The 24,791-nt window shown below is 39.9% G+C and overlaps 1 protein-coding gene across 6 annotated transcripts; it reads right to left on the bottom strand.

The window, feature by feature from the left end:
• Nucleotides 1–1,324: 1,324 nt before the first annotated feature.
• susd1 (sushi domain containing 1) lies at nucleotides 1,325–14,186 on the bottom strand. 6 transcript variants are annotated; one of them, XM_051951198.1, is made up of 14 exons: nucleotides 14,017–14,186; nucleotides 13,441–13,860; nucleotides 13,174–13,317; nucleotides 12,221–12,373; nucleotides 11,572–11,724; nucleotides 11,191–11,370; nucleotides 7,181–7,360; nucleotides 6,721–6,885; nucleotides 5,148–5,242; nucleotides 4,875–5,061; nucleotides 4,637–4,730; nucleotides 2,937–3,192; nucleotides 2,816–2,855; nucleotides 1,325–2,663 (listed from the first exon to the last, which is right to left on the bottom strand). In XM_051951198.1, exons 2-14 carry the CDS (start codon nucleotides 13,493–13,495, stop codon nucleotides 2,527–2,529), a joined length of 1,839 nt encoding a protein of 612 aa, XP_051807158.1. In that variant the 5' UTR covers nucleotides 13,496–13,860; nucleotides 14,017–14,186; the 3' UTR covers nucleotides 1,325–2,526. The 6 variants fall into 6 exon arrangements, with proteins under 6 accessions (XP_051807158.1, XP_022068507.2, XP_051807159.1 ...); XM_022212815.2 differs by lacking the exons at nucleotides 11,191–11,370; nucleotides 11,572–11,724; nucleotides 12,221–12,373; ... (1 more) ...; nucleotides 13,441–13,860; nucleotides 14,017–14,186 and adding exons at nucleotides 7,644–7,823; nucleotides 7,970–8,149; nucleotides 8,262–8,441; nucleotides 9,388–9,567; nucleotides 9,752–10,912 and having other exon boundaries at nucleotides 1,325–1,462; nucleotides 2,570–2,663; XM_051951199.1 differs by lacking the exon at nucleotides 7,181–7,360 and having other exon boundaries at nucleotides 14,017–14,180.
• Between the last annotated feature and the right edge of the window lie 10,605 nt (nucleotides 14,187–24,791).

Genomic DNA, 24,791 nt, shown 5'->3' with positions numbered 1-24,791 from the left:
ATGTAGCCCTGTGACAGACTGGCGACCTGTCCAGGGTGTCCCCTGCCTTCGGCTGGGATAGGCTCCAGCACCCCCCGCAACCCTAATGAGGTTAAAGCGGTGTATAGAGGATAAATGGATGGATGTTTTATGGTTTGGTCCTGTTTTGTCGGTCGGAGCCGTCCGACGGGCTGTTGCGCTGTCTTTTTGTTTTTACACACGCATGGAAAGAAAAAAACACACACAAAAACACAATAACCACAGGCTTACTCTGGTGTGGTGGTCACATACGGTTGTTGTATTATTTTTGTTATAGTTGCTCACATTGGCTAAACACATGTCAAACACAACTTGTCACCGTAAAAAGTGACTCCACCTGAACACAACACCCCCCCACCCCACAGGGTTGTTTTTTATTCTTCTTGTTGTTCTTCTTATTGTTATTCTTTTTGTGTCCTCCTCCTCGTCCTCGTCCTCCTCCGTCTGAGTCGCTGTCCTCTTCGCTGTCCTTTTCGTCGCTGTCGTCGTAGTCGCTATCTGGTCGCGCTGGCTTGGCTCTGACCATCTCGGCTCGTGTCTCAGAAGCCTGGCTATCAGCCCTCTCGCCGATGGCAGACGGCATATCTTTTTTTTGTTTTTGTTTTTTTGTTGTAGTCCTCCTTGTTGTTTGTTGTTCGTGTTTTTCCTCCCCTTTGGTTAATGACAGATTCTCTGGCTGCTTTGAGGTGGATTATATTCCCTTCCTGAACCCACACACACACACACACACACACACACACACACACACACACACACCCTCTCTCTCTCTCTCTCTCTCTCTCTCTCTCTCTCTCTCTCTCCAGTACATGCACGAGAGACATGATATTTTTTTTAACATAAATAATACTTTAATAAAAAACACGTTCTGAAGGTGTCCATGTCTGGTCTCCTCGGAACCTGGGGTTGATTACGCACCCACCGAGGTGGGGACCGCGCACAAGGGCTAAGAGATCCAGATGTGTCCATGGGCCCAAGAAAGCAACAGAACTTAGATATTTATTTCGTCAGAAATTGTATTTGACTGTTGTCAGGTGGTCTATAAGGTCCTACATTTCTTCTTTCTCCAGCTCAGAGACTGATGCAAGCTCAGTGTGACTGGGTGAGGGGCTGCTGATCTGGGGTTTTCAAACATGCAGCTCTGGGATGAGTTTGATTAGTTTTGAAGATTTTTTTTCTCAAACTCAGATTTAGCATCATGTCCTAAACAAAGCTGAACTCAGGTTCTGAGGAATATCATATATCATACCATCCTGGCACAGGAGTCAGAGCACATTCATGTCCAGTAATTAGTAAGAACACATCCAACTGTTATTGAAAGTGTTTTATTATAATTATTATATTTCATAATAATTATATAATTATTTACAAAATGTACAGATAGGAAGTAAGGCCTGTAGTTACAGAACATCAGTACTCAGGAGTGTCTTGTTTTTTTTTCCAACACCTGGAAAAGAAGAGAGAAGGAAAACATGATTAAATTACATCTAATCCTGAGTAGTGCTTTACCTTAGCCTGTGCAAAACGTCACTCACTGGTGAAACATATGATGGTCCTGTATGTATACAATACTATATATCATTATTGTTGTTGGTGGTAGTGTTAAGTTTTTTAACAGCTAAAAAACAGAACTATCCACTGGTTGTGCATGTACATCTGAGAGTCTGGAAGCTCTAGAATGACATTCGACCAAAGGTCTCAAGCTCATTTTAGTTCCAGGGCCACATACAGCTCAGTAGGATCTTTAGTGGGCCACACCAGTAAAATCTCAGCATAATGACCTATAAATAACGACAACTCCAAATTTTTTCCTTGGTTTCTGTGCAAAATAGTACATTGTGAAAATGTTTACCCATCTTCTTACAAGACATTAATGAACAACCTGAAATTTCTTAAGAAAAAAAGTGCAGTTTCAACAATATTATGCCTCAGTTTTTCATTTACACATTACAACTTACAGATCACAGAGTATCTGCAAAGGGAAAGGACAAATTTAAAATAATTAACAGTTATGCTTATGGAAAAATTGTAGTTGATGTTTCTGTGCAAATTTTATGCTTTGCAAAGTCATCCTGCGGGCCAGATTGGATCTTCTGGTGGGCCAGTTTTGGCCCGCAGGTCGTATGTTTGACTTGCCTGGAAAATCCAGACTGACTTTATTTATGTATTAATATAAATACAAATAAAGGCAGTCTGGCATTGCGATGATACGAGACGATTTCAAAAAGGAGGGGCTAACGAATGCAGCTTGAACGAGAAAGAACCAATCAGCGTAACACGGATGTGATGCACAAACAAATTGACCTTGTCGTCCATGTAGTCCAAACAACAATGGCATGCAGCCGAGAAAGCGTCGCGGTGAATGATTACTGCCGTTTTTGTCACAAAAATCTGCGAATACATGGGGTACTCTCAAGTACAACACTTATTTTTGAAATATACAAGCTAATGTTTGACACCCCTGCATTAGACCATGAATCAATATAGTCATAGCTTAATGTTGTTTCACAGTTACATGACATTAACAGGACAGATGATGAAATACGTATAGTACCAAGTGAAACTGTACATCCCCAGAAGAACCACAGCAAGTAGTCCCACTAATGCAGTAGCAGCAAGCGATGAAACCTTCAGAACATACGATGTACCTGGAATGAGGAAAGTCTGTCTGTGTGGACGTGAAGCTTTAACACATGCTTGTTTTTACATTTCTAAACTTTTTTTAAAATAATTTAAGACTTGTTGTCTAAATTCAAATGTGTCTGTGGATTTAAGCATTATACAGTACAGGGTGAATTACCTCTTACTTTAGCCCACAGGACACAGTTACTTTCCAAGGCCTAGGAGAAAAAACATTCAGTTAAAGTTCACTTCCTGATGCGTTATTTTTTCATAGGCTAGTATACATTAGTTCCACCCACCGTCCTCCACTGACTGACAGTTCGTAGGATGATATAATAGTTGTTGCCACCCTGCAGTGGTGTGTTATAGATGCCTCCATAGAGGAACCCATCCCCTACAGTAAAGTTCATGTCTGTCCCAACATGTTGGACGTCAAACTGAGCAGTGATGTACTTTGCCGGTGACTTCATCTTACTTGAGCTGTCTAAGCTCACGGGAGAGGAGCAGTCAAACATCATAATCTCCTCCACAGGAAGCACGAACACCTGGTACAAACTGTCACATGAAGAACAGAGAGGTCATGCTTGTCTTTAACCGTAACATTCAACATTTTAACTTCAGTATGTAACTGCAATCCTAATGTTCATGTAGATACAGAGACTTTTTCTGTAGGAACAAGGCTCATGCTAAAATGAATCATCTCATTTAAACAAACATCATTTATTCAAACAAGATATTATAACTCTTCTGAAAATAACATGGTTAGGATTAGTCACATAACCTATATTGTTATGATACTTCAATAAATTCTCTGATTCACTAGAAAACATTACAGGAGAAAGACTGTTCTTGTATTATTTTTCATTTTAGTGTCCTTTAACCTCAGTCACTTGGTCCAGGGATGTTCAGCCTCCACTATTCCTTCACTGTGAAAATGGTGACCATGCAAGGGGGAGTTCGGTTTGGGAAACAAGTAGAAGTTGGATGGTGCAGATTGGGTGAGCAAGGTGCATTGAAGTGCTTGTTGTCAATGATATAGGGCTTTAAAGTGGACTGTTATGTTTCAGGTGAGGGTATGAACTTTTTTGAAGTGCCCTCATACCTTTAAAGGACTTCAGCCATCTCACCTTTGAAAACACTCACAGACGGCAGGCGTGAATCAGTGTGAGCAGACGCCAACTATCAACAACATTGATTTTAGCTATGAAAACTAAAGATGGATTGGAAATGCATTCAGAAGTTTTTTGTCCGGGAGTTACAAATGTGGGATGAACGTCAGATGGGCGACAAATTAAATGAAAACCCAATATAAACTAAATGTTTAAGTTTTGGGCCACTAAAGACAGACAAATCAATATTGACAGGTTAGTTCAGAGTCGATAGGAAAGTGGAGAGAACTTGCTACAAAGGGCTGTGAGCTGGAACTGAACCCAGGTCGCTGCATCTGGGATCAAAACTCCTGTTTATGGGTTGGCCGCTCAGCCAGCTGAGCTACCTGGGGACCATGTACCTAAAGTTTTGACACCATTGAACTCTCAAATGCATTTATCTTTGTAGTGAAGAGTTTCTGCACTGGGATTCTCATAATATCCCTCTGTGTATCTGTTGACAGACTGTTCTGTTTCTGCAATATTCCTACAAAATTTGAATCTGCATTATTATTCATGCCACAGAGTATTACTGGCTGCAGAAAGCTTTATTTGTACCATGCATTGCACCGCTGTGGAAGCATCTGCATTCATTGCGTTTCCCCACTCATCTATTTCTTTTAATTTGTCTCCCATCTGTAGATTTATAATAAAGTTTTGTAAAATTTCACCTTTTAATATGTGCCTATTGTATGACATTGTCTAAATTGGTTTTAATCTCCAAGCCTATGTCACAGATCAGGAATGTTCCCCATATAAACATCCACATTCAGATCAGCCAGGTCCCAGTAACCATTGCCTGCCACGCAAAAGTCATCCAGTCATGTCAGATGTCATATCGTGGTTGTTACCTTATTGGATCCAATGTGCTGGGTGATCTACGTAGCCTCAGAGTTGGCAAAGGAGTCTCATATTCTCTGTAGTAGATGACTGGTGCTAGAGGTACTGTTCAATCACATATTTAATATGCATTGCTAAGATGACTACATCAAATAAAATATAATTATATCAGTCCAAAATATTTTCAGAAAGTTTTCAAAAATAAAATCAATAGGTTTCACAGTGAGGCAGTAAATCGTTTGGTCAAACCTGGTAAACTGGTGTTGGTGGTGATGCTGGCTGTGAATCTGGCCAATGTCGCAGTGATGGAGATGCTGTAGTTTGTGACTGGAAGCAGGTTGAGGCAGAGTTCCAGCTGGTCAGCCTTGGAGCTCAAAAAGTGTTTCCTTTTGTCATGAAAGGATTTCTGGTAGTCTCTGGAGCCAGTGTAAGTCACCTGCAGTGAGTCAAGCAAATGTGTCAGTAGGGGCTGCAAAGTTTTGCCAACTACAGTGAAAGACAGAAGATGACATATTGTCTTACCTTATAAACTTCTGTATCCTCCTCATACTTCTCTGCTTTCCAATGCAGACAGTTTTCATTAAACATAAATAGGTGATTGATTGGAGGCTTGGTTTCTGTAGAGATGTGTAAATAAAAATAATGATGTCATACCTAAGTGTTAATAAAGTATCAAATGTGATTACAAACATGTTCAAAATGCAGACCAGTTGATTGTTTATAGCTGATCAGTTGCCAGCCAAGTCTTGAAGGACATGCAGAAGCATCATGTGTTGGTGGAGTTTAATCTTATAAACTTGGAAAGGACACCACAACCTCTGTACCCTCCACTTATATTTGGTTTGCCTCCCCAAACTACAGCAATAAACAGGGAAATATTTAGTACCTCAAGATTTGGGAAGACCTTGTCATTGCAAAAATAGCATCAATTTTCTTTTACTGCTTATATGTTTTGCACAACATCAGCCTAAACTCACCCTGTCCAAAGTCACAATGACTGCTGTAAATTGGGTCTTGCAGCATTTTGTATTTACAAATGGAACATACATTTTTTATAGTGAAAAATCTATTTTCTATTATAGGAAGACCAAACACCCCCCCCCCCCCCCCCCTCCCTTTTAACTGATTTTAAAGGCCTACTGCTTTTTGTGTATCACATCCAGGTTTTCTGACACTTTCACTAGAAACTTTTGTCGAGTGTTTCTCTGGCAGGAACTCATTCTAGTCAGAGTAGTTCAGACGCCATTTTAATCTGTGCATGTGTAACAGTGTATATATGGTAAATAATTCCATTTGCTGCAATTTGGTTTTCATTTATCGTTGTTGGCTCAATAGCAGCCTCTCTGGAGCTATACTGTGTAACTGGCCTCGGTGCCACACTGTCAGTTCCTGAGAGGCGTGCACGAGGAGCACAGCACGGGCTCATAAATGGCTGTTTTCTTGATGTCCTTTTGTTTATGAGTATATGTGCACTATGATCTATTCAGATGTTCATTGGAGTGTGTTGACATATATTTCATGTTTTTATTTGTTCAAACATGTATTTGGGAGTTTGAGACACTCCCTGAGCTATCTATCCTAACGAACGTGCTGCTCTCATTTCAGTGAGCTGTGCACAAGACGGCCGAGTCCGCTGACCAGAGGTTTACTTATATTTACCAGTTACCAAGATAAATGGCACAGAGAAGACGTCTCACACTTCTGACTTTTTTAAACAAAAAATTACACAACGCAGAATTCATGGGTTTAGTTAACACAATGTAGCATTAGAACACAGGAGTGATGGTTGCTGGAAATGTTCCTCTGTACCCCTATGGAGATATTCCACTGAAAATCAGCCGTTTCTAGCTAGAATAGTCATTTACCACATTAACAATGTCTAGACTGTATTTTTGATTATTTTAATGGTATCTTCACTGGAAAAAAATGCTTACATTTCAAAAATAAGGACACTTTTAGTGACACCAAATTTTTGAACCATAGTATACGTCGTTTTAGGTATTTTTGCTCCAAAAGAGGGGGTAGTTGAAACGATTAAACAAAATGACAGCTTTTCTCAGATGTTCTTTCGTGCCTGAGGTGTATTCATACCCACCTATGCATGTCAGAGTAGCTTTCTGCCAGGCTCCAGAGCTCCCACACACAGACACATTGTTGCCCCTCCAGCTGTGGTATCCCACCACACAGCGGTGGACCACCACGCTTCTGTTTTGCCACACCACCTCTGAGTTGGCAATAAAGGGAACTGGGCCACATTTAGCTGAAAAAATAGCAACACTTAATGAATGATTACATCAAAAATAGCACCATTCATCCCATATACAAAATGTACCATTTGTTTTCTGTGTTCACCCAAAGGAAAACAAACACCTAAAAATAACAGAGAAATGCATGCACAGTTAATGCACATATCACATTTGTGGATTCCCTGAGTATAGGTAATGGAATTTATGAGCAGAAATGTATCAGTAACATGCAAATACTAAAACATAATGAAGCTCCCACAGCTGCATAGATTGAGGTGCATATATACTGTACATAGACTGTTACTCTACCTTTGCACTTCACAGACACTTTCCCCCACTCTCCTGAGAGTGAACATGATGAAATATTATTTCCACTCTCCTGGTAAAATCCATCCATGCATTCATATATCACAACACTGCCAGGGGTGCTGGAGCGGTCCCACAGCAGGTTAGTGTGTGGGAGGGTTAGTGGGGGACCACAGCTTATTTCTGCACACAGACATGAATAAGTACAGATGTGAGCTATAAAGAAGTGCAGAAAGATACAAATGGCACCATCCAGTCAATTCAATGATGGCAGAATTGTACATATGAAGAAAAGCATTAGCAAACTCTGACTAAATTTTATGTTACATATATTTTTGTATCATGACATACATCTCTTTTCACCACAGTAGTAGTCTAACCTGAACATATTGCTCCCTAAAGTGTGGTCTAAATGAACATAATCATTTAAAAAAAAAAAAGTATTTGTGGTCAACAAATGTTGCACCTTCACACCACAGATCAATATCCTCCCACAGTCCACTCTCTCCACATACTGAGTAGTTTCTCAGGCTCCTGGTGCGATATCCTTCCTCACATTGGTAAAACACCACACTAGCAATGTGTGACATGCCATCCCATAACATTTTAGCATGGGCTTTAAAAACAGGCTCCCCACAATTGATTTCTACAACAGAGAGACAGCAAGCAGTGTAGATCATTACAGCTGGATGTACTGTATGTTCTCAGCAATGTTAGGACAAAGTAGAGAAGGTTTACACTGAGTGGGAATGTAACTCAATATAGTTATATCTAGATGAATGTTCATATCACCTTGACAGCGGAGAGAGGCTTCCTGCCATTCTCCACTGGCAGTACAAACTGACACATTCCCCCCTCCAACATTGACATATCCAGGGTTACACTGATAAACAACCTGAGAGCCCACAGTGGAGAATTTATCCCACAGCATCACTGAATGAGGGATGGGGAGAGGCTCACCACAGTCCACTTCTACAGAGATGGAAATTACATAATTTAACATAGAAAAAAACAAATAAACATTTATTTCTCAAGAGTATCAGGAGAAAGAACCACCGAACTACATTTGGGATCAAGACGTTACCTTTGCATGAGATGTCTGCCTTTGTCCAGTAACCATTAACTGTGCACACTGACATATTGTTTCGCTCATTGTGATAAAATCCTGTTTTACAGTAATAAGTCAATGTGCTTCCAGGGGTGGAGCTGCCATTCCACACTTGGCCAGTGTGGGGCAGAATAGGAGGGTCTCCACATAGTATCTCTGGGACAGGAAACGATAAACAATAAATTAATACATTTCAGCCAGCAGAGAGTGACTCCTCTGGTTGCTAATAGAACTCTGATTAGAGTTGGAAATTAGCATTTGCTATAAACTCTCTGTGCAGCACATCAGATTCATGCTTAGTGATGGAACTATGTTAAACTGCATCGTCCCTATCAAATAAATAAATTCAAATTGTATTCAAGTCCATGAGTAAATATATTGCTAATGACTTTCTGATCTGATTCCTAATTCTGCCAAGTCTCCTTCGATACACTATGATGCTCATTTTGTGAATTATGGTTCCATTTAAAGTAAAATACACGTTTTGCATGTTTTAGGGTGGAGCTACCTTGTGAATAACTAGTTATTGCTGTATTGCTGTATGGAGTCATTACATGTACTTTCAAAAAAAACAAAAATGGTGGCAGCCAAATATCAAATTGAAGGTTCAAAATAATGATTCACAAACCAGTGGGTGATATCATGGTGGCTGTATTCATCTTTTAAATACAGTCTATGGTGACACCATCTGCTCAACACTTCTTTGTCTATTTGGAAAGTCCATAAAGCCATCCTCAACTTTTCAGTTCTTCTTCAATGCAAATCACTGAGTGACGTTATTTTAACAATATCCATCTTTACATATCGTGTATGGGTGTTCATGACAACTTCAAAAAATACTGCACTGCATTCAGGTGAGCTAGATTCAGTGAACTGAACATTAATAGGACATTCTATAAAAATGAACCATCCTGTTTTGTCCGTGCTTTTCTGCAAAAACAGGTTAAAATGTCTGAAAAGTCTGTGGGTCACATAAAATTAAATCAAGTAAATTAAATAATTTTCTTAAAAAATAGCAACACTGTCAGAAAACACCAAAATAGTTTCCTATCTTTTCACATTTGAAAAGAAAACAATTTTATTGTTTTATTGTTTGAATTACCTTGGCATGACAGAGTTGGTGGTGTCCACTGACCGTTTTCATCACAGATGGACGCATTATGTCCTCCGTTGTAATAAAAACCATCTATACAGAAATACAGCACAGTGCTGCCAGGAGTGGAGTTACTGTTCCACACCTGCTCAGTGGATTCAATTAAAGGAGGACTTCCACACGAGATCTCTACAAAGGATAACATTCACCATCAAAATGTAAGAGAAACACCAGGGTTCAGAATATTTCACTTCAGTTGACATAAAATGACAAACAAGGAGACACTACATCTGCGTACATTGTTATAATTAGTGCTAAAAAAGATGAAAGTCTGTAAATCTGATCTGTAGACCTGATGAGACAGTGACTGTACCTTGGCAAAGCACAGAGGGTCTCTCCCATATACCAGCTGCAGTGCAGATGGAGATATTTCCCTTTCCAACATTATGATATCCAGAGTTACACTGATAAACCACCTCAGCGCCCATCCTCGACCTCTTATTCCACAGCATGTGAGAGTGAGGGAGGGCAGGGGGGGAGCCACAGTCAACCTCTGAGAGCCAAAGCAGTGATACGCTGCATGAAAGTGTTTTGACTAGAAGACCTCCAGGAGCTCTGATTGAGGAGTTTCATCATCACTTTGCTCCTGAAACTGATAAAACCTCATTGTATGTTGAAAAAACATGAACAAGAATGCATCAGTGCATGATTTCAGTCCCCTTCAGTGACTTTTCATGATATGAAATCTAAAAATGATTATCAACATTTATTGAAAATAACATTTTTGCGCCAGGTATCTGTGTGTGTGTGTGTGCGTGCGTGTGTGTGTGTGTGTGCGCGTGTGTGTGGCCCTTTCTTTACATCGACAACTGTACATCCAATCTACTTCAAACTTTGCAGCTCCACTCAATAAGTACAGTGATGAGTTTGAAGCAGCTCAAATGAATGGTGGCTGTTTCTGGGATGTTTTAGTTGTACTCAGTCTTTGTTCTTCTGTGGGCTGATCTTAAGTCGCCCTGCTTACTAGATGATAGTACTAAGTACTTTGTACATGTTCTGATAGAGACTTCAACCAGCTGGCAAGTACTGACAATGGAACATGTGGGGCTCGCTCAACGTAAACTACAGTGACAGTGCTCATCCACTGCAACAGTGTGGCTCATCAATGCGTTTACTGACAACACTTGAACTATGTGCCTCAGAAAAATACAAGTTATGAGGGTAAAGCTATCAGGAATGTTTGTTAGCGGGATGCTCTAAAGCTGCATCAACTGATTTTTGGTCACTAGGGGGCAGCACAACACTTGCCTATTGCTATGTTAGGATGTTGTTATGACAATTATGCCCACAAACAGTTGCACATTTAAACATTCAGTAGACACAGAGCAGAATTAGCATTCATTCTAGTTACATGACAATTGTTCAATTGTCCAATATTTCATCCTTGGTTTAGATCAGATCAGAGATTTTATTTTATTTTATTTGTGTGTGTGTGTGTGTGTGTGTGTGTGTGTGTGTGTGTGTGTGCATGCGTGCGTGCGTGTGCGCGTGCGTGCGCGTGCGTGCGTGCGTGCGTGCGTGCGTGTGTGTGTGTGTGTGTTGTGAACAGCTGCGCTGTGAAGATGACAGACTCAAAACACTAAGGTTTTGAGCTGACAGATCCAAAAATGTTCTCTAAAATGAAAAATCTACTGATAATTTTATAGGCATTCACACTATACACTTTATTCGTAACACAAAAAATATATAGAATAGTACAACTTTAAACATTTAGCATAATGTTAGGTACATCTAAACAAAGACTTTACTTACCTTCACAAACCAAAGTAGGTCTTCTCCACAGTCCATCAGCTCCACATACAGAGCTGTTGTCTCCAGTCCTCCACACAAAACCTTCATCACAGCCAAACATGGCCACACTGCTGTATGTGGTTCCTGTGACCGACAGTAGCACTGTGTCCTTCACTGAGACAGGCGGCCCACAGTTAACCACTGAGTGGGGCAGAAGAAAGCAAAACTCAGGTTATGATCCAAGTTTTCTCCCAATGACCAGCTGCATATTCTCACTTCTTTTGGGTTTGCACTATGGCTGACAAATTCAACAGCAGTGCTTTGTCTTTCACAATAAAAATCCATCACTCTTTAGAAGTGACATGTTGTAATATACATTCAACAGACATTACATAGTTCTACCTTTGCAAGAAGCTTTGTCTTTCATTGGGTGAAAAGGCTCAGTTCCATTGTGGACTTTGTATCCCACCATGCAGCTGCAGTCAAAACTGCCCTCAAGGTTCCTGCACTGACCTCCATCTCCACACTGTCCAGTGATCCTGCACTCATCAATGTCTGCACACACAAAGGAAAATGAATGTGTCACGTAAAAACATTAATGTCACTGATTTTATAAGGCTTACTTTACAGGGAAAGATCCACTGTGTAATTTCAGCCTGTTGAAATTGCCTCAACTCTGCATGGGTTTATGGTAATTGATATGTAACTGTTTACAGTTGACAACAGAACTTCACATCAGCATGTGTAACATTAGTGGACACCCTGTTCAAATAATGATCTAAGTCATTTTTTCAGGTTTTTCAGGAAACATAAAAATTGAACCACACCACACTGAACCTTGACCTAGGCCTTTATACTATGGGGTAGAATCGCATGATCTGTTCAACTGAGGATGTAGGCGATTTTACCAGAGGTGGCCAGTATCGTGATTGAAACATAACTTTTGTCAACAAATGATTTCAGCCATTATTTTAGGAAGATGACGTTGAAAACATCCTGAATGTCTACATTGTTAAAATCTTATGTGTGGTCTTAAAAAGACCAAACTCACCCTGGCAGTGGGTTCCATCATTTGGGATGAAGACGGTCATGTTGTTAGAGGGGCTGTAGCCGGTCAAACAGGTGCAGTAGTAGCTGCCATATGTGTTGTGACAAGTGGTGTGCTGCCCACAGAGCTTGGCACTAATCAGACACTCATCTTTGTCTGGAACAAAAAAACCATAAACATTTGAAATCATAAATGTACTTGTTTATCTCTAACAAATCAAATTCCTGCTGACTTTACTGAGCCTCTGAATTATTATTATTATTGTTATTATTTTTTTCCTTCAGGTTTTCATTTTGGATTTTTATAGTAATCTCTTGTCAGTTGTTGGATGAATTAACATGAAATTTGCTCCACACTCATGGTTTATATACTGATTCCTGGCTTTCTGTTGGTTCAATAGCTTTGTTTCTGAATGGATACATGTCAAATATAAATTTCCATCAGTGCCTTGTGTATTTTGTTTAGTACTACCCAACACGTTGGTTTGCTAACATGCTAAATTAGGATAGTATCATTGTGCTGAAACAGCTGTGTGCTGCTGCTGGAAACGCCCCAATGAGGACAGTGAGAAGAAATTAAACAGTGAAACTGCAGGTGGTGAAACCAAAATATTGAGCCAAAAGTCTCTAAAAAAACTAAATGTAACGTCAGAACTGGATGATAATTCTTTATGGATTATCATTATTAGTGTTCCTTTTTTACATTACATATCTTAAATTGATGTGTTCATTGTTAATATAAATATATTACTATGAGCAACTTTGAGTAATATGATTCTTTGATATCTAGAATTTTAATGGATTAATTCCCCTTTAAAGTTTAACATAACATTTAAACTCCTTTGCAGATCTCACTGCAAAATACTTTTCTTACTGGAGAAAAACACAACAGGTTGACATGAAGAAACACATATAATTTCACATGATAAATAAACACACCCAAACATTTTTTCATACCTTGACAGAAGTTTCTTCCATTTCCAACAAAGCCGTATTTGCAGTTACAAACTTTGCCCGAGCCATCTGACTTGTCATCACATGTGGCGTTAGCGTGGCAGGTTGCACACACATCCAGCAGAGGTTTGCCTTTTGCTGGCACACCTGACAGGATAGACAAAACAGCCATAAGCCAGTTTTTTCCCTAATCGTCACTTAGGATCTTCAAAAGCTAAATTATATTAAGAAATCCCCAAATTTGAGTGATGAAGGGAAATATGTTCTCACCTGCAAACATACAGAGCAGATAAACAACAAGCATCGCTATGGTTCTTTCATCCATCCTTCCTGAGAGTCTCTCTACTGCTGTTTTCACTTCACCAGAAACTCAACCTCCTCATCTCCATTGCTGTTTTTTTTTAGTTTTTGTACTTCCTTCTTGTGGACCATTTTGGCACTGAGCTTGTTTGATAACCAGAACTGAGAGGACGCGATGAGTGGGTGTGTTGAGGATTAATTTCTTTTCTCAATGGTCTTCTTGCAACTGGCGGTTTTGTGGCTTCGTCTGTTACTATTCCCACAAGCTGATGATACGTTCAGTGCTGCCTCTGGTGAAATGCACAATCATGCTCTGGTGGCTGATAACAGCTAGGCCTATATTTGGCCCAACGAACCTGCTGTATTCGCCCTCACGAACATTGGGTCATTCTGAAACACATGAACTGTATTGTTAGTATGTTAGCTAAGAAAATTAGAGCTAAGTTCTTCATTTAGATGACCTACAAACTACATCAGTCAACCGAATATCAATAACTGGGACAGCTTTTGTAGACCAAGCTTTAAGAACTGTTTTGTTCAGTTTACCTTCTGTTCAGTGGTGGCTCAACTAATCCTGAAAGATTAACATCAAATGTATGCCTGCTGTTTTACATCAATGAAACCTATATCTTCTTTATGTATCCACACTGATGATAGCTAAGGCCAGAGGCTTTATGCTGCCAGGCTGCTGCCTGTCCCTCCCATTCTTGCAAACGCTTTATCTCTTGAACCCATTAAGATTTGGCACAAACGTCAACTCAAGGATGGACTGATTAGATGTTGGTGTTCAAAGGTCAAAGGTTAGCAGGATCTCACAGAGCACATTTTTCACCATCAAAAGTTAATACCTGAATTACGACAACATTTCACACAACTGTCTAAGAGGAAAAAATGCTTAAGTGATGACAATTTATGTCCAAAAGGTCAAAGGATGACTTCACTGCTGACACATTATTAACATTAATAAATAACATGTAGGTCTACACACACACACACACACGCACGCACGCACGCACGCACGCACACACAGACGCACGCACGCACGCACACACACACACACACACACACACACACACACACACACACACACACACACACACACACACGAGTTCTGTCTCTTACAATGTGTCATTGTTATTGCAAAGCCTTGAGAAACAGTCATTTTGCATTTCACTACACATACTGTATGAGCATGTGACAAAATAAAACTCTTCAACCTTCAGTCCCATAATGCATAATGCTCTGAATGTTCTGTAGAAAAATATTTATTCAGTGCCATAACTTGGCAACAGAAGCCAAAACTTTTCAAATATTAGGTCTGTCTGTTAAATTCCTTCCTAATCTTCACAAATACATATTTGACAGTTTGAACAGACAAGGAGACAAACTGCAACTTCACTGGTTGTTCAGGCGGACAACCACAAGGCAGTAATTCTGGTTTGTTGTACCACAGGGTCTGTAATGGGTGTCAGGGGGTGTGAGTAGGAGATAAGTTTGGTGAGCTCCTATCTCTCTGTCCAGCAGGGTCCTAACTGGGGTATTACTGTCACTCAAACCAGGAGCTGGTGTCTCAGAGACGTGTCTGCTGGACTGATTAACTGTCTCGTAGAAAGGCCTGCCAAAAAACCTCTCTGTCCAAACCCAACATCAGACTTATATCTTTGTGTGAGCCCACACCTGGAACTGGACACCATGGAGTCAGTGCAATTATTTTCAACCAAAGTTAGCTAGAGCCCAATGTTATTATTCTAGGTTTTAACTTCTTAATTGCTGTAATACTTATGCATTGTGGTATTTATTGTATTTAGTCACATGATGTCTATTGCCAAACATGTAGGTCATCACAAAACCTCTAGTTCAGTTGGAAACAATTGCATGAAAACTGACCACGAAGAACAAATGGTGACAGTTTGATGAGATCATAAATGTTGTTTTTTGAGGAAGCTGTCAAAACCGTGAATAGAAACATGCATCTTGCTGGTAAAGTTATTAAAACATTCACAAACTTCTTTTTGTTAAATTAGTGATTAAAAAACACATAGCATGTTCAAAAGCTAAATAAAGGCAAACTTTGGCAAACTTTGACAAAGTGACATCATGTGACCTTCAAAGTACAAAGTGTCCAACTGTGTACCTGAATGACTACAATTTGATGTCATCCAACATATAACCTGATATAAATGACCCAGTGATTATAAAACGGGAATAAAACTATTCAAAACTTCAGTGCTCTGCCTGAATTAAATCAATAAAAACATTTTTATGTATTTGACATTTTAGAAATGCGAATTTAAACTTCTTTAAAACTCTACATTACATTACTACTTTATAATTATATACTGTATCAACTGAATTCTCATCTTGTTTGTAAGTGTTGGGGTTTTTCATATTAATGTATTTAAATTGACATTCCAATTATATTATCAATGAATCATCTTCCCTGACAGGAATAATGTCTTTTCTCTGTTGACAGATCTCCTTGTTGTGTATTTTTCTTTTTTCACTCTTTGCTTCTCTCATTTGACTTAATGTCAAAAAAGACAAACTAGTCTCAAGCCACAATCATCATGTGAGAGGCAGCAGCGGGCATCTCCTGCTGGTTGCTGTTGGAGGTGTAGTGGTGTCACTCCATCATGCACATGTGAATTGGGGTGGATGGAAAAGTTAGTCCTACTTTTACCAGTAGGTGTGCAGCATCACACAAACCATCCATCCATTATCTATACACTGCCTAATCCTCTGTAGAGTCGTGGGGAGCTGGAGTCTATCCCAGCTGACTTAGGGTGAAGGCAGGGGACACCTGGACAGGTCAGCAGTCTGTCACAGGGCTACACAGAGAGATAAACAAGCACACTCCCATTCACACCTACAGACAATTTAGAATCACCAGTTAACCACAGCATGTCTTTGGACTGTGGAAGGAAGCTGTAGTACCCGGAGAAAACACATGCTGCACAGGGAGAACAAAACTGTATCTTCTAGCTGTGAGGCGACAGTGCTAACCACCAATCCACCCTGTAGTCTCTCACACACCTTGGGGCAATACATTTACACACATACTGTTTGTATCTTTTAGGTCTTGTCGGGTTTTCCTGGTATGCAGTGGTTAGTACCTACTAAAGCTGTCCAAGGACAACTGGAGAACCGACGACACTGTCATGGGCTCCTTCGGCTCAGTAATAAACATGTGGACCCTAAAGAGGCAATGTGATGCTCTAGATAAAGTTCTGCTGGAAAACTTCAGGTTCTGCATTTATGTGGATCTTATTTTGACATGGGTCACGTCCCTAAACATTGTTGCAGACCACGTACATCCCATCATAAAAAATATTTTCTCAGGCTGTGACCTCTTTCAGCAGAATAACACTTCTTACCACACTGCACACATTAATCAGGAATTGTTTGAGACAAATAGTAAAGAGTTCAAGGTGTTTACTTTGCCTCCAAATTCCCTAAGTCAGTCATCTGTGGGATGTGCTGGAAAAACAAGTCTGATCCATGAAGGCTCCACCTCACACCTTCCAGGACTTATAGGGTGCCTGATACCACAGCACACCTTCAGAGGTGTATTGGTTTTAATGTTGTGGTGGAGGTTAGTTCACATCTTGTGGATAAACCAAGTGAAAAAGTTTTAGTTAGAGAATTTTTCCTTTATTTATTGTAAGCACCTGATCTTTCAAGACCTTCAGCGTAGTTGTCACAAAGTCTGTCATTCAGATCAATTATTACAGGAACATGCATTTTTTAGTATCAAAATGTTATCATAGACTTCAGAAATATGTCTCTTAAGTTTGAATGATTATCTAAATGCCCTTCTGTAAATATAAATCAAACAGAAAGCACAACACCTCTCAGCATACATACCTTTCAGTTCAGATTCAGAATGAATAGGTAGTTTTACTGATGTTTTTCGACATATGTTTGCTGATTTATAGGCTATAATATTCTATAAAATCAACGCCAGAAAATGTTGTTTCTTCCACCTCTACCAACAGTGAGTTCACCCTAAGGTTTAGCACACAGAAGTCTGCAAGACATCTTCAAGGATCTTAAGCACACAAACTGCAGCAGGTTTCAAACCTCTAACTTCTCTGCAGGGTCATAAAAGGGTGCAGAAGCAGCAGTGCTTCTTTTTGGGCGCAGTCTCAGCCTCCTCAGGTGGAGCTGCTTCAGGAGCTGAAGATTCTTCCTTACATTCGGAAAATGAGCAACTGGAGGTGGACAACAGCCTCCCACACACCAGGTCAGCTGCTTTTCCATCCCTGATGGACAAGTCTGTTACTGTTTTCTCTCTTAGTGACATGTCCCCATCATCGTCATCATCTATCAGGACAAACTCCTTTAGGTATATCATCCCCACCCCATGCAGACTGTGGTTCTCCACTGATTCATCCATGGTGTGGGCCTCCACAAAGGTCAGAGTTGATGTCTCTGTCAGGGTCTCATGTGGGTCTGTGGAGTTGTCCTCCGGCCCTGAATATGCTTGGCTGCTTGAATCCATCATCCACGAGGAGTTCCTGAGAGCAGTCTCGTCTTTCATGCTGTACTTTTGTTCCCAGTTGTTGGAGATGACATCTGGAACAGAAGACATCTTCCCAGTACCATCTCGACCAGTGACCTGGTCTCTCCTGGCGTGAGAACCATTTTCTGTAGTGTGACCATTCCCAGGATACATCTTGAAGCCCACCTTCTGGTAGTCATGGCACAGCTGCACACTGCTGCTCCCTGCTGGGGAAGAGAGGGGGATGCTGGCAGTGTCGCCTTTTCCCTGCTTCTTCATGTATTTCTCTCCTCACACTGAGACAAAACAGAAAGCTGGAAGTTAACACTGGTCTTTGGAAAGTGCATTTTTTTTCTGTTGAGATGATTGTAAGATTTGGTTAAATGCACCAGAAAACAAACTCCTAAGTTTTTTTTTTCAACAACAGAAAAAGAGTGAATTGCTCTCCATTTCAACACTCTGATTCCACCTCTGTACTGACAGAAGGATTATTGAGGGATTCTTTCTCTGATAAGACAACTAGATGTAAAAGGGATGGAAAATAGTCAATTATAGGGAAATCAAAGCAACCTCTGTCTGTATTCTATTGTTTTACATTTTGTTTCTATTGCTCTGCTTTCAGTGTAAGACTAACCATGCAGGACACCCAGCAATGCCAATATAAAAGATTTTGTACCAACACTTTCATAATGAGATTATCCAATTCAATTCAGTTTGATTTATATAGCGCCAATCATAGGTCAAATTGTCTCAAGACGCTTTGCAGAACCCATATGCTTGAACTCCCAGAGCAGCCCTAAGGTGACAGTAGCAAGATTATGAATGATAATAAATCAATAAATATTCCTATAGAGGATTAAGCTGTGTACAGACAATGGATGGATGGATGGATGGATGGATGGATGGATGGATCAACCATCTCACCAGCCAACATTTTCTTATATAAAGCCACGCTGCTAGTCAGACTGGAAAGTAGTCATTCCTGTCTGTTTAATTTAATTCTCGTGGTTATTTTAAAATACTTGTGCTAACTTTTAAGGCTTTGCGTGGCCAAACACTGTGGTCTATTGCCAACCTCCTTCACCTTTACGCCCCGAATAGAGCTCTCAGGTCAGGCCAACAAAAATTACTTGTCCCGCAAACAAAGTACAAAACCCGTGGTGACTGTACTTTCCCCTCTCTCACACCAAAACTGTGAAATGCTGTTCCTCTACAGCTGAGATCGGTCGACTCCTGCAAAAGCTTTAATGAGGCAGGGTCTTGGCTGACACGTAGCTGCTCTATTTTATTTATTGTTTTTGATGCACTGTAATTTAGCTGTTACTCTCCTGTTTTATCATTTACTATCTTTATCATTACTTTTTTAATCTTTATTTTATTATCGCTGTAAAGTACTTTTTGTTTTGGATCTGTGAAAGGTGCTATATAAATACATTTTATTTACTTTATTTTCTCAGTTGAATGTTTAGAAACTAGAATTGTAGGACAAATAAAGGTGTCACATAACCAACCCCTTAATTGGGCCATCATGGACCTCATTAACTGCTTCTTTGGCAATGCTTTCAACAAACTTTTAAATTAGGTCTTGTAGATCTCATGAGTGGAGATTCAGCACCTGGACGGATAGTATTTTTTGATATTTTGTCTTAAATTCGTTTAGAAACACTGACATAACTAGAAGATTTAAAGTTTATGTTGCATTAAACATAATCATACTACTCCTTTATAAACTCCACTGGCTCATGTAACTGGAGCCTCAGGAGGGAGGACAGCAGTTGGACATTTCTCTGATATTTAATGCACTTTAAAACTTAGTACAACCATCCAGTCAAAGCTGAACAAACCTATGTGTGAATGCTACACAGGAAAAGCAGCCTTAAATTTGACTCTTGGACAGGCTTATATAGAAGTGAAAGATATTATCTGCTGACTACCACACTTTGACATGTTTCTCTAAAATCTCCTCATTTTGTCCTCAGCTGGGTTAAATTCTGGTCAAACAGCCATGTGGGGAAGCGTTATTTTATGTAGGTTAGCGTTTTACACTATTTATTCAGGTATTTCCTTTAGTTTTTGCACCTCTATGTAGTAAATGTACCGTTTAAAATAGTATATACTGTGACAGATACTTTTATCCACGTGGCTTATCCCTTATACACATGGTAGTATTGTGCAGTTGCAGTATTAATGTTATTCACATGTTTCACTATCACAGTAACTGGGGCAGGTAACAGTAAGTGCATTGGAGTTGTTTTATGAACAACGGCGGACCAGTGCGAAAGAACAAGCTGTCATTTAGTATTGGCCTCTCCGAATAAATAAATGAAGCTGGTACTTTTAAAAGAAGCAAAAAATAACTTGAACTCCCAGAGGAGCAGCTCTTTGAAGATGGAGACACATGAATTCCTCTAAAGTGCTTCTAACCAGGAAAGGAGAGCAACACACCTTCTGCTTTCCCTCCCCCACACAGAAGCATTTCAGATGTCATGATGAATGCTTCTCTCCAGAACATTTCAGCTAAATTTCATGTGGTGTTAAGGTACATTTTAAGGCCATCAAAACTGGCGAAGCAGAACGTTTAAAAAAAAAATCTGAACAGTTGCATCATAAAGGGCAAATTTAGCTTATTTAACATAATTAGAACACGTGACAGACAAATTACATTAGCATGAATTAGATATTTACACTTAATAGTCTATAAGAATCAGACTTAAAGCGGCATGTTTCCAATTTAAGGCTCTGCATGCTGAATGCACTGCACTCTGTACAGCAAACTGACCCTCTTACACTCGACTACCTCATATGCCTGACACAATCGGGACTCTATAAATGAATAATAGCTGCAATGTACATGTTCAAGCGAGCGTCAGCATACTCCCGCTTGTAGTGGTGACTGAGAAAGAAGAGATGAAAAATAGATATGATTTTAAACACATTCATTGCATTATTGCTTCAGTTTGCACATGGCTGGTGACTGTTTCTGTCTCAGCAGGGACCACAAGCAGCCTGGCATCTGCTTTAACTGTGGCACTGGCACGGCAAAGGGAAATCAGACAGTAAATGTATTTCACGTGCTGTAAGTTGACTTTTCTGTGGAGGACAAAAATACTTGGACTATTTAAAAAAAATACAATTCAGTCTGTCTCACTCCTCTATACATACGTTACTTACCACTGCCCTGTGCTATATACTAACTAGACTATTAGGTTAAATATCCAAGACACAAGAGATAGACCAAGAATAAATACAGTAATCTATATTTTCATTTAAAAAATGTCATTTTAATTTATATGTCAAAATATTGCCTTTACCTTAAAGCCTGACACGCTTGAACTCTTCCCCAACTTGCTTGAATGAAAATCACATGGCAGGGATGGGATGAGCTGGCGAGCCTCCTTCTGATCTGCTGCACATCTGGTGAGACTGATTTCTCCTCCGTGTGGACGACTATAAACAGAGATTCTTCACACAGCCCTCCCCTCCTCTTAGAAACTACAAAACTGCACAGTGTGTGCAGGGAGGCAGTCACTGAAGGCTCCTCTGATTGCAATCACACCAATGTGATGCCTTTTTTCTTGACACTGTAGCTTCTGTTGAACTTCCTTTACAAAGATCCTCACATTTATACAGTATATATTAAAATCTGCAAGCAAACTGCATCTCTAGATTATTAAGTGAGATTTTCAATTCTGGGAGAGGTGTTTTTGGGCTGCTCAGTGGTGTAGTGGTTAGCACTTTCGCCTTGCAGCAAGAAGATCCCTGCTTTGAATCCCAGGGTGGGCCTGGGTTCTTTCTGCATGGAGTTTGCATGTTCTCCCTGAGCATGCGTGGGTTTTCTCCGGGCACTCCGGCTTCCTCCCACAGTCCAAAAACATGCTGAGGTTAATTGAGTACTCTAAATTGCCCATAGGTGTGAATGTGAGTGTGATTGTTTGTCTATATATGTAGCCCTGCGACAGACTGGCGACCTGTCCAGGAGGTCCCCTGCCTTCACCCGAGTCAGCTGAGATAGGCTCCAGCACATCCCGTGACCCTAGTGAGGATAAAGCGGTGTATAGAGGATGGATGGAGAGCTGTTTTCATAAAATAAGAAACAACCACAATATAACAAAAGTGTTTGAAGAAATACATTTCAAACTGAAGGTAAAGAGTTTGAAATGCTTCCTTCACCAAAAAGGTTCAATTCATTGAAAAAATAATATGACATTTTGGAAATCATGCGTATTTGCTTAATTACTGAGACAAATCATAAGACTGAAACCACTTTCATAGCTGTTTGGTATATACAACCAGATAGGTTAGCTAAATCTCATGTTATGTCTCATAAATCCTTAACAAAATTTTAACCTGTGTGAAAACAACACGGTTTTCATTTATGAGATTTGGAGAGTAGCAGGTGATTTTTAAAAACGTTTCTCAAAGGCTAGCTAACTGTGGCCAACTCTCCAGTCATTGTGCTAAGCTAAGCTAATTACCTCCTGATGGTAGTTTTGTATTTAGAGCACAAACACTGTGTACTCTTCTCACCTAGCTCTCAGCAACAAGATGAACATGTGTATTGTCAATATGGCAAAACATGTTTTTACCAAGAAAAGCGCTCAGAGTACAGCACAGTACTCCGTCAAGGCTGCTCAGTGTTGTAACATTTCAGATGGATGAAGTCTTTAATAAACATTTACCTTGCACTGAGCACAGGCATGTGTTATGCATGTGTACGTTATGTACAGATACTGAATTGTGTGACCTATGAAGCGGGTGGCGGGAATTGATGGGACTCAGAGACACCCCCACAATTTAATCAATTGTTATTTGAATCACTTCCGATGGATAAGTTCCTTTAAGTCCTCAGCAGTGGATTTGTAGTAGGATCACAATCATGTGACCATAAGCAGGCAGATGACCTAGTGTTCACCTGTTGTCATAGTTACAGTGAGGCTGTGCAGCTATCTGGCAATGACAGAGAAATTTTTAACAAATCCGTGTATCCAGACTATAAGCCAAATCATTGCCAAAATCTAATCACTTAGTGTTTGTGTCATATCTGATCTTCCTTGACAATTTTATCCAAATCCATTTTTGAGTAATGTTGCTAACAGGCAGAAAAACACACAGACAAGCATACGGTGATCTTCACATAACTCCACCATGTTCCTTGGTGGAGTAAAATGATGATGTTGTTAAAAGTTCCAGCCTGTTTCTAAATACCATTCTTTATCATTTACAAGGAAAGACTATAAACTAGAGAGTGCTACCTTGGCTAAGCATGGCCTTCAAACCCCCGTTTTCTCTCAGAATATTAAATTATACCTCCAGTCCTTTCTTTCCTGCTTGTACACAAGAAGTCATGTTAGAAACAACCTCTGATTTTTTAATGAAACATTGCATCGGCGCAGATAAGCGTAAAAAGCCAGCTCTCTTAGTCCCATGCAGCAAATGTGTTCCAATAAATAATAGAGCAGGACAGGCCGTCACATACATGAAAGCTGCAAACAGGAATATTGGAGGGATCAAATATTGAAAAGTCTTCTCTCCCTGTAGGGATGATGCCTGCATTAGCTTGGTATTGTCAACCAGCAGACATGACATCTGACAAAGTGCTCATGTGCCGTAGATCTATGAAACCTATAGCATTGATGATGAACCAAGTTCTTAAATTCTATTGTTTTGGGGATTTTTTTGGAAGACAATTTGACTTGTCACATTGATGGACCACTTCAATAGAGTGAGGCCTGTGTTATTATTATCACTTGCACATTGCTGAAAAAATTTCTTTAGTCTTGTTTCACCTTGCTGAAAGTAGATACCATCAGCCTCAGCCCCACCTTCACCTCTAGAGGTTAAATACCTGGGACTCTCCAAACTAGTTTTAAAACTGAAGAAGCCTCTTGGATGAGAGGCGAAATGTCTTAAAGATCACAAGAATAAGTCCAGCTGCCTGAACTAAACCCTTCACCTTAAGATGACCTAGATGAATGAGAACCTTCAGAGACATCTTTGTTTCTGACTTAGAGAAAAAGTTTAAAATTAGATTTCTATTGCTCTGCTTAGAAAATGGTTAAATTTAGCCAGTTGTGCACAAAAAGACTTTGAGCTGTTCAACTGGTGAAAAATTCTCAATAATTAATCCAAAGCTCAGTTTGGTGTGACAATAATCAGATAGCGAGACCAGTACATGAATACCTCTTTGACCAGTGACTAATAAAGGCCACTTTCGAATGCAACACTGACACAATGACACAGACGACAAGACAAAGACAAAAACAGACTGTTGGCTGTTGGATGCTGGTATGTCAGTAAAGGCCTGAATGTCCTCAGTTCTAGCAAGTCATCTTTGAAGTTGCTTCAGACAGCTCTGGACGTGTGTACAAATGTGACATTACATGATCTTGTCAACCAGAATATCCGTTAACTTAACTAAGACCTTCAGTATGAAGCCTCATTAACTCCATGTGTCACAGATGTGTAACTCATTACTGGCATGTAAATTCTGATAGATACATAGAATAGATATAGAGAGATCACAGCAGAGCTGAACATACAGTGTTAACCACATTTAAACAAGTGATATTTTCCTTCACTTTGTCACTGTGACAGATCAGCCCTGCAGCAGTTTGCAAGTCTTTCTGAAAGGTCGCTGTCAACCACTGACTGTGCATAGGTCTGCGTCATAATTTAAAACAATCAGCACTGTCTGTAGAATAGTACACTGAAAACACTTATGACTTTATAAGGTTTCCAAGAGACATATAAACGCATTCATACAGGACATAGAAAGAATATATTTTAGTTCAAATTATGACATTAACAAGAACGAGCAAAA

This window comes from Acanthochromis polyacanthus, chromosome 7 (genome assembly GCF_021347895.1).
Source record: "Acanthochromis polyacanthus isolate Apoly-LR-REF ecotype Palm Island chromosome 7, KAUST_Apoly_ChrSc, whole genome shotgun sequence".
Classification (NCBI taxonomy): Eukaryota; Metazoa; Chordata; class Actinopteri; family Pomacentridae; genus Acanthochromis; species Acanthochromis polyacanthus.
The sequence above is the reverse complement of the archived record's forward strand: the minus strand, read 5'-3'. Positions and strand labels throughout refer to the sequence as shown.